Here is a 10,559-nt window from a genome sequence, read left to right on the forward strand (position 1 = left end):
ATGTCTGCGATATCCTGGATGCCTAAAGGGGGACTAGAAACTGAAACCGACTCGGGCCCGGCCTGTCCTCGAGTTGAAGACTAACCGAGATTGAACCTCTGCGTAAGTAACCTCGGTGTGAGATGTTATGTAGGAAGGCCACGGGCACGGATGAAATGCTCGAAAACTGGGAGAGAGAGACTGGACTCTAAGCACGTGTAGATGAATGAATAAGGTTGGGATAAGGTAAAGGAAGTCAGCGAGCAAAACTCAACCCAGGGTAGTTAGGTGGGGGTCAGTGTGATCACTTTTTCTTGCAGGTACCTAGACCAGACAGGAAAGCAAATCCAACCAAGCTGGAACATCTTTTTGCAGTAGATGGCTGAGTGACTACTGCTACAACCTCGAACTCGGGACTCAGCTGCTTCTCCCCAAGACAGTCAAGTCTGCCCCTCTAGTAATTGTTTCTATAGAATGTTGTTAACTTCCACATCACCTTCAGATTAGAGACTAAAGAAATGCCTAATGAAAAGCAAATGCATTACCAAATGTTTGAGAAAGCTAAAGGAAATTCCATGGTTCCATATGTAGAGTTGAAAATTAAGACTCAAAGCACGGCCCCTATACATTTAAAAAAGGCAATGTAGTGGACTTGATTTCTCAAGCAGACTGTTGTAATACTGGGGGATGAAACCCTGGTCCTCTGTGCATGTTAAACCAATGGTCTACCACTGGATATGCCCAGAGACTGACTTCTTGATGGGAGAGTATGTTTCCTCACCAGTTATATAGAAACCTAGAATTTAAAGGTAGGAAAAACCAGTAAACATCTAGTCCAAACTCTATAGTATCTTGACAGACATGCAGAATGTACCTAGACTCTTGGTTTTCATGGGGGATTAGTTCCCCCGTGGATTATACCTCCCAATTCTATTAACTGATTAAAGTATGATCAAGTTCCTTATATAAAATGCCTTAGTATTTGCATACAACCCATACACCTCTTCCCATATAATCTTTACACTACTTAAAAATAATCTAGTAGGGCTAGACACTGGTGGCTCACATCTGTAATTCTAGTGACTCAGGAGGCTGAAATCTGAGGATCACAGGTTCCAAGCCAGCCCAGGCAGGAAAAGTTTTTGTGAGAGACTTATTTTCAATTAACCATCAGAAAACCAGAAATGGTGCTCTGGCTCAAAGTGGTAGAGCACTGGCCTTGAGCGAAAAAGGTCCAGGACAAGTGCCCAGGCCCTCTTTTCAAGCCCCACAACCAACCAAAATAATAATAATACAACACTGGAAATAGTATGGAGTTATATTACTTAGGGAATAAAAACAAGAAGAGACTGTTCTGTACAGAAATTTTTTTCAAATATTCTCAATTCACGACTTGTTGAATCCACAGACACAGAACTCATGGATAGAGGGCTATAGTTCAAATGGATAGCTAACTCAAAAGAGCCAATTCCACCATTAGCAGTTTTGTCTAAAAACATATTCAAGTCACACTTCCTAAGTCTATAATGTAAATAGAAGAGGTCTTCATGTTTTTTATAGCAACCCCTCAAATACTAAATTGCAGTCATTTTTACCCACCAAGACAGTTGTCTCTGTCCTCCTTGAACATTTACAGTTCCTTCAATCATTCCTTTTATGATGGTGTTCAATAAAACTTTCTGTGGTGACAGAAATGTTTTATGTCTATTTTATTCAGTCTAATAGCCACTAGCCACATATGGAATGCCCACTAGAATTGTTGCTAGTGTGAATTAGGAACTGAATTCTTTTTTATTTGCCACATGTAGCTGATAGTTACTATGTTGGAAAAACACAGCCTTATAGCTGGTAGTTACCATGTTGGAAAAAAAAAGCCTTATATTTTCAAGTCTTCCAAATCAGGAGTGGGGAACCTTCTTCCTGACAAAGATATTTATAATGTCACTCATGGGCCATAAAAGATTGTGAATATAGGCTACAGGCAGCTGACAATGTACCATTCTGTAACAAATGATTCCTTGGGCCTTATATGGCCTGTCAAGTAGAGAACAAAAAGGAGATGTATATAGCCTTCAGGATAATAACACCTGGACAATATTTCTATTAATGTTTTTTTAGTAATCATAGTGTACAAGGGATTCACACTGGTAATCATTCATAGTACTATGTCAGTAATCTTACTAACTTGTATAACTGCATTTTTGAATTTAAGTCTAAGACTTGATATTTTAAACTTTTTCATTTAGGTCTGGCAGTTTGGGTGTCCCAGATTACCATTTAAAAACTTGTTCCAATTTGGTTTACCAGCTTGCTCTTCTAATTCAGTGGCACTTACGATTTAGCACTACTACCACCTGGTCTATATGTAGGCCTTCACAGTATGCAAAGCACTTCTGTATCCATTATATTTGATCCTTACAACAACTTTATGAGGTAGGCAAGATGTGAAATTTATGTTTTATAGATAAGGCAGCTAAAGTGTAACTGAACTGGTGTGATCTATCTTCAGTTCCACTGATCATCTTCTTGTAGACAGTCTTCATTCAAATCCTTTACAGGAATGTTAAAAAAAAAAGCCTGGCACCAGTGGCTCACACTTGTAATCCTGGCTACTCACAAGGCTGAGATCTGAGGATCATGGTTCAAAGCCAACCCTTGACAGGAAAGCCCATATGACTCTTAATGTCCAATTAAACACACACACATATATACACACATGGCCAAAGAAGGACTGTGGCTCAGAGCTAACCAAAAGAAAAACTAGCTCAGAGTCAATGCCCAGGCCTTGACTGGCACCAAAAAAAAAAAAAAAAAAAAACCTCTAGGCAAGGCTAACCCATATTACTAACCTGTAGAGCAGTTTGAATAGGGTAGTTCCACCTGAAAGTGTGATTATCCATCCCATTCTGTCCAAAAGGATGGTACAGAATGTGTTTAACTTACTGACATAAATAGCAACACTAGCCCCATGAGAAAAAGCAAACAATGGTTGGCTTTCAGAAATAAAACTATTAGTTGGTTGCTGCTGGCTCACACCTGTAATCCTAGCTTACTAAGGAGACTTAAACCTGGAAAATCTTGTGGTTTGAAGCCAGCCCCAGCAGAAAAGTCATTGAGAATCCATCACCATTTAACCAGCACATTGGGAGAAAAAAAAAAACAAAAAACCTGGACTGGAGATGTGGCTCAAGTGGTAGCATAGCAGCCATGAACAGGCAGGCCAAACAAGCATGAGACTCAAGCCTCAGTACCAAACAACCAAAAAAACAAGCCTCTTTCCACCAAGCCTCTTTCCACAAGGGAATGATCATAATTACTTGAGGAAGCCTTCAAAGGGACATCTTAGCAAATCCTAAGCCATCTTTTATGTATCATATTCAACTTCCAATCATCCATCTTTACCATAACCAGCACTTAGCTCAAAATTGCTATCCAGCTGGGCATGGTGGCGCACGCCTATAATCATAGCTACTCAGGAGGATGATATCTGAGGATCACTGTTCAAAGCCAGCACAGACAGGAAAGGCCATGAAACTCTTAGCTCCAATAAACCACTCAGAAAACTGCAAGTGGTGCTATGGTTCAAGTGGTAGAGCACTAGCCTTGAGCTAAAGAGCTGAGGGACAGCACCCAGGCCCAGAGCACAAGCCCCATGACCAAAAAAAAAAAGGAAACCTGCTATCCATGTAGTCGCATTCACATTAGTAAAAGAGGAAGAAATCTATCCAAGTGAATGTTCTTCCATCAGTATCTGGCATCACTCCCAAAACAAACTTGTGACAGGAGGAAACATACACCATGGCCACTTTTAAGCCAACTTGAGATTATAATGCTGTTATCTTTAGTTTGTTCATTTTCGAGAAGATGCCAGTGCCTTTGCTAATTAAACCAGCTTTCATTGGATGTGCATTCTGACCAAAAACTAAGGTAGGCTTTCTAATTACAAGGATAGAGTACAAGAAACAGGAGACTTCTAAGTGTTAGTCTACCAGTGAAGAAAATAAGTGATTGACAAAACATCTGACCCTTAAGTCTTCAAAAAGACAGGAAAAAAGACTAACAAACAGGAATATAGTGCTTTACCATTTACAGATCTTGCACATACATTCTCATCTGACCCTCACAACAACCCTGTGAGGTAGGCAGTACAGATAGTCTTTCTCACTTAACAGTTAAGGAAAGTAAATCTGAGTGGCTAACCAATGTGCCCAAAGTTAGAAACTAATTTGTATTAAGTATCAGTCTTTGGCGTAAAATTTCAATACCCAATCTCCTCATTCTTGCCCTACCTACTTCACAGGGATAACAAAGATAAAATGAGTTGAAGGCTAGAAAAATATTTTGAGAGAGGAAAAAAACCACTACAGAATTAAATTCACAAACTATAATTTTCCATCATATATGGCTCATTTCCCTTTCCATCCCAGCTTGTGCCGGGGCCCACAATTATATTAACTTCATTTTGTGCTCAACTTAGCAGTTAGGTAAGGCAGCATATCATTGTGATCCTGTTTAGAGTTATGTAAACTGCAATCATGGTAACTGCATTATTAAGCAAACCGAAAACAAGGCTAGTATACAGCTAGTACTCACTAAAGCACAGAGCAAAGGCAACATATGTGACAGGGCATGATTGCATAGAAGGGAAACATGTTGTCAAAGTTCACACTGACACATACAGTTCTCTAAGGCAAAGTGGTGGCAAAGAAGAGTTATTTGTTCTGCATTATATAAACAGCAGAAGACTCCTAGAAACTCGTGCACAAGCATCTTATGTCACACATCTTTCCAGCTGCCTAAAGGAATATAACTACTGTCATCAACATTGTAAAGAATGACTGTATCTATGCTCATATCCAGAACCAATTCTGTGCTAAAATTCCTTGGCTAAACCACAACCAGTACCATCATTCTCAATCAGACTAATAAAACAGTGTCCTTTAAGGTAATTAATTGGTTGACGGTTTAGATTTCCTTCAGAATTTCCTTTGGATTCTCCTGCTTTAAGACCCAATGAATGTAATATTAATTTTTATTAGTGATTCTAAGTATGTGTTTAATAACAAACTGTGATAAGTGAACTTAACATATTAAAAGAGTTTTATAGCATCTGTCCAGAAAAGATTATATACTATACAAACTATTCAAGTCATACAAAACCATTTTTCAGTGTCTTTTCAACTGAGAAGAATCCTATTCAGCACGCTTCTCCTCTTGAGGTGGTTCATACTGAGCAAGCTATGGGGCAAAGACAGAGTAGTTTAAAAAAACATAGTAACAAAAAAGAGTTTGGATAATTATATCCCATTTAGTTAATCATTAACTACAACATATACCTATACTAATGAAAGCCCTTTTCTGTAAACTTTTACTATTACTGGAAAACTGATATTTAATTTCAGTTCTTGACTGAACATTTGATATTTGCATATCAAAGATTTTATATGCAATCATTTACATCTTCCCAAACATGCTATAAGGATCCTTCATCCTAGCCACCAAGTTTGTTGAAATTTCCCCCTAGAGGAAAAGTGTTTCGTAACATATTGATTTGGTCAGTCAATGAACAGTCACTAAGGTCTTTGACTTAGAAGGTTAACTAGCAATTGCACAATGTGAAAACTTAAGATAATTGAAGATACTGTGGGGTTTTTGTTTGGTTGGTTTTTTGGTCAGTTGTGGGGCCTGAACTCTGGGCCTGGGCACTGTCCCTCAGCTTTTCAGTCAAGGCTAGTGCTCTACCACCTGAGCCACAGCACCACTTCTGACTTTTCCTGCTTTTGGGGTGCTGAGGGATCGAACTCAGGGTCTCATGCATGCAAGGCAAAAACTCTACCACTGAGCCACCTTCCCAGCCCTGTTTTTTTTTTTTTTTGTCGGTCATGGGGCTTTGAACTCTGGACCTGGGCACTGTCCCTCAGTTCTTCAGCTCAAGGCTAGTGTTCTACCACTTGAGCTACAGCACCACTTTCTGGTTTTTCTGGTGGTTAACTGGAGATAAAAAGAGTTTCACGGACTTAACTCCCAAGTTAGCTTTGAACCGTGATCCTCAGATCTCAGCCTTCTTAGTAGCTAGGATTACAGGCTTGAGCACCGGCACCTGGCCCTAGGTTTTCTTTTACACTAAATTGTGGTTCCTTGAAACAACACATAAGAGTTCTTCCAACTAGCTGTCAGAATGAAAAGTTTATTATGCTTCAAATGCCTCATATACCTATTTTACTACTTCATACTATGAGAAATACCTAGAGGAACATAAAATGCATTATATGATTTAGAATGTAGTAAAACCTCAAAGGTTTATAGTAGATCTTGAAGTATATGAAGTTTCATGGGAGTTTGAAAAAAGAAAAAAAACTTTAAAGCTAGATAAAATTAAGGGCAGTTCAGTTCTCTAAATTTACTCAACCTAGGCCACTAGACAGGATAGTGCAAACTGCGCACTGCACAACTCTAAAAGGCACTGTTCACAAAGCAGTAGCCTTATCCTGACCTTAACTAAGTATCTTAAGAATTATGCATTTATTTAGACACAGCATTAACCAGTATTCCCATCTTTTTGCTGAACAAGTTCCAAAGAACCTCTTCATGACCACAGTTTGCTTGTCCTGTTTAGTTTGTAATGTGTGAAGCCTAAGTTTGCCCTGCATTCGATTCAGCTTGATTTTTACCTTCCTCTTTCCCTGACTGCTCATTTTAGTGAAATTTTGTTTTGGTTTGGCTTTTAGAGTGCTAACGGTTGAACCCATTGCCTTGCTCATGCTAGGCAAATTACCACTGAACTATATCCCTAGCCTTTTAGTGAAGTTTTCATCAGATAATTAAAAGTAAAAAGTTAAACATAAATTCCTTTCAAAATTTTACCTTTGCTTTCAGTTTTTTATTTTCTTCTACAGTAGCTTCATATTTTTCTTTCATTTCTGCCAATTCTAGGCGAAGCAGCTCTATTTCTGCATTTTCTGGGGTGGCAGCTCCTAAGTGATGCTTTAAAAAACTAACATCAATGTTAAAGAAATTACTTCGTAGTGTTGAGTAAATTTAATGAAATGTTAAGAGTAGCGTAAACATCCCTGACCAGAATTACCCACCAGACCAATATTTACCCAGAAATCACCATCTAAAAACTCAAACGTGGGGCTGGGAAGGTGGCTCAGTGGTAGAGCGCTTGCCTTGCATGCCTGAGGCCCTGGGTTCGATTCCTCAGCACCACATAAGCAAAAAGAAAAAAGCCAGAAGTGGTGCTGTGGCTCAAGCGGTAGAGTGCTCTCCTTGAGCTGAAGAGCACAAGGACAGCGCCCAAGCCCAGAGTTCAAGCCCCATGACCAACAAAAAAAAAGTCTCATGGACTTTCCTGCCCAGGCTGGTTTTAAACAGCAATCCTCAGATCTCAGCCTCCTGAGTAGCTAGGATTACAGGCGTGAGCCACCGGCGCCCGGCAGCAAAAATATTTTAAAGGTTGTTTTTTGTCGTTGTTTTGTTGGTCTTAAGTCTTGAGCTAACTCTGGGCCTGGGTGCTGTCCCTCAGCTCTTCAGCTCAAGGCGAGCGCTCTACCAATTGAGCTACAGCGCCACTTCCGGTTTTCTGGTGGTTTATTGGAGATAGGAATCTCACGGTCTCTCCTGCCCGAGCTGGCTTTGAACCGCAATCCTCAGATCTCAGCCTCCTGAGTAGCTAGGATTACAGGCGTGAGCCACCGGCGCCCGGCAGCAAAAATATTTTAAAGGTTGTTTTTTGTCGTTGTTTTGTTGGTCTTAAGTCTTGAGCTAACTCTGGGCTTGGGCACTGTCCCTCAGCTCTTCAGCTCAAGGCTAGTGCTCTACCACTTGAGCCACAGTGCCACTTCCAGTTTTCTTTTCTGGTGGCTAACTGGAGATAAGAGTCTCATGAGCCAGGCGCCAGTGGCTCACGCCTATAATCCTAGCTACTCAGGAGGTTGAGATCTGAGGATAGCAGTTCAAAGCCAGCCTGGGCAGGAAAGCTCGTAAGACTCTTATCTCCAATAAACAGATAGAAAACCAGAAGTGGTGCTGTGGCTCAAGCGGTAGAGTGCTCTCCTTGAGCTGAAGAGCACAAGGACAGCGCCCAAGCCCAGAGTTCAAGCCCCATGACCAACAAAAAAAAAGTCTCATGGACTTTCCTGCCCAGGCTGGTTTTAAACAGCAATCCTCAGATCTCAGCCTCCTGAGTAGTCAGGATTACAGGCATGAGCCACCAGTGCCTGGCAAGTTTTTATCTAATGTGAAAAAAAAGTAAGAATTTCAAAAATAAGGTGCCTTTTTCTGACTCCAAAAATGAAAAGGATACTCCAAAGCACTATTAGGTTTCTCTGGTTCTTCATATAAGGCTACCAACACTGCAAATCAGAAAGCAAGTAAAAAGCAACAATTAAAGTCTTAAATTTGAATGGCTGAAATGCTTTATAATTCACTAAGTGTAACAACAATTACATGCCAAGACTATCCACACAGTTGTGGACACATCAAACAAGGTCCCTCCTTAAAACTTAGAATCCATTGCATAAGATAAGCAAAAAATTGAATAGAATAACAAGTAGCAGCACTGGAATGATTGTTACAGAGCACAAGGCTCCAGAAAGGGAAAAGAAGACAGAAACCTGGCAATAAGTGGTGTAGACAAGAGAAGGCTTAGGAGACAAAAGAACAAGAACAATTCCAGTACGGCTAGGTGGAGTTATGGGTTATGTGAATGGAAAGATGGATCCAAACTAGGGAGGGACATATAAGTTTGGTTGGACTTTGAACCTAAGAACAACAAGCATATAATTAAACCTTTTTAAGCAGAGGAATGACAGAGTCACTCCAGACTGCTTATTGGCAGGCACTTTCTTAAGTGCAAGGATAATGACTAAGAAGCTAATGTAGCAACCCAGGTTAAAAAGACAATGATAGAGATCATGATGTATAGTTTTTTTATTTTTTGGTCAGTCATGGGGCTTGAACTCTGGGCTTAGGCATTGTCCCTCAGCTTTTCAGCTCAAGGCTAGAGCTTGAGCCACAGTGCCACTTCCCCTTTCCTGGTAGTTAATTGGAGATAAGAGTCTTGTGGGGACTTTCTTGCCTGGGCTGGCTTTGAACCAGATCCTCAGATCTCAGCCTCCTAAGTAGTTAGGACTAGAGGAGTGAGCCACTGGAGCCCGGCTGATTTTAATGGCAGCAGTTTCTATGCAGTAGACCAAAAGATTTTGATGAACTGTTTAATTTTTACAAGTTGCATAATTTGTTTTCTTGCAAAATAAAAATGTAATATAAATGCTTTCACCTAAAAAAAAAAAGACAATGACAGAGATGAGACAAAGTGGAGAAACATTTTAGGAGAAAAGCAATAGGGCTGAGAAGAATCTTTCAATTCAAAATGTCCAGACTGAAGGGGATTTTTTTGTATCAGTAGACTGGGCACTGCCCTAGAGCTTTTTTAAAAACGCAAAGCTAGTAATCTACTACTTGAGCCTTAGCTCTACTTATGGCCTTTTTGGTGGTTAATTGGAGATTAAATTTTTTAAAAAAATCTCAGGGGCTTTCCTGACTGGACTGACTTTGAACCATTATCCTCAGATCTCATCATGAGTAGTTAGGATTACAGGTACCAGGTTAAGATTGAAGTTTTGATACAGCATACTTAAATAATCACCAACCAGAGACCAGTTATCAATGTTCTCAGATCAGCTTTAAAATATATACTAGAGCCAGGCACCAGTGGCTCATGCCTGTAGTCCTAGCTACTCAGCAGGCTGAGATCTGAGGATTGTAGTTCAAAGCCAGCTCCCCCAGGAAAGTCCATGAGATTCTTATCTCCAACTAACCACCAAAAAACCAGAAGTCCATGAGACTCTTATCGCCAACTAACTGCCAAAAAACCAGAAGTGGTACAGTGGCTCAAGTGATAGAACACTAGCCTTGAGCTGAAGAGCTCAAGGACAACTCCCAGGCCCAGAGTTCAAGCCCCATGACCGACAACAACAACAACAAAATATATATATATATATACACATGTATATATAATATGCAGTAATATATATAACAGCTCCTGTGAGCACTAACTTATCTATTGATAAGCAAATGCCTCCTAGAATTTATTAATGTCTTAAAGCAGTAGCTAACAGTTTAGAGCATGAAACTCTGAAGTCTGACAAAAAGCAAAAAATACATACCTCTACAAAAAAATGCATAGGTACAGCTCAAGAAGTCCTGTACTAAACCAATTCATGTGTCCCTTTTATCTTTTAATAACTTAAAATAATAAAGACAATATGAAAAATCGAACTGGCAACTACTTTTACCTTCAGCTACTAAACCTGTCAGTGGAACTTACAAGGTTGGTAACTGCAGAATGTAAATATTAAGATTCCTGTGCTTGTCTATGGATGAATACACTTCCTTTAATCAGATAAAGAAAGCTTAGTACCAAATCATGTTCCCCTTTTTGCTTTAGAAGCCAGGATTCTTCTTTTTTTTTGGGGGGGGGGTGTCTGGTCGAGGGGCCTGAACTCTGGGCCTGGGCGCTGTCCCTCAGCTCTTCAGCTCAAGGCTAGTGCTCTACCACTTGAGCCACAGCGCCACTT

General features: G+C 40.1%; 1 protein-coding gene across 1 annotated transcript in view; it reads right to left on the reverse strand.

The window, feature by feature from the left end:
• Nucleotides 1-5,008: 5,008 nt before the first annotated feature.
• Mycbp (MYC binding protein) overlaps nt 5,009-10,559 on the reverse strand; it is a 13,712-nt gene continuing 8,161 nt past the window's right edge. Inside the window, exons 3-5 of the mRNA XM_013016909.1 lie at nt 8,285-8,333; nt 6,844-6,973; nt 5,009-5,217 (exon numbers count right to left, since the gene is read on the reverse strand). Of these exons, the coding sequence (XP_012872363.1) occupies nt 5,173-5,217; nt 6,844-6,973; nt 8,285-8,333 (224 nt within the window). The 3' untranslated portion in view covers nt 5,009-5,172. The remainder of the gene's footprint in view (nt 5,218-6,843; nt 6,974-8,284; nt 8,334-10,559) is intronic.

This window comes from Dipodomys ordii, unplaced genomic scaffold (assembly GCF_000151885.1).
Source record: "Dipodomys ordii isolate 6190 unplaced genomic scaffold, Dord_2.0 Scaffold33, whole genome shotgun sequence".
In the NCBI taxonomy this organism is placed as follows: Eukaryota; Metazoa; Chordata; class Mammalia; order Rodentia; family Heteromyidae; genus Dipodomys; species Dipodomys ordii.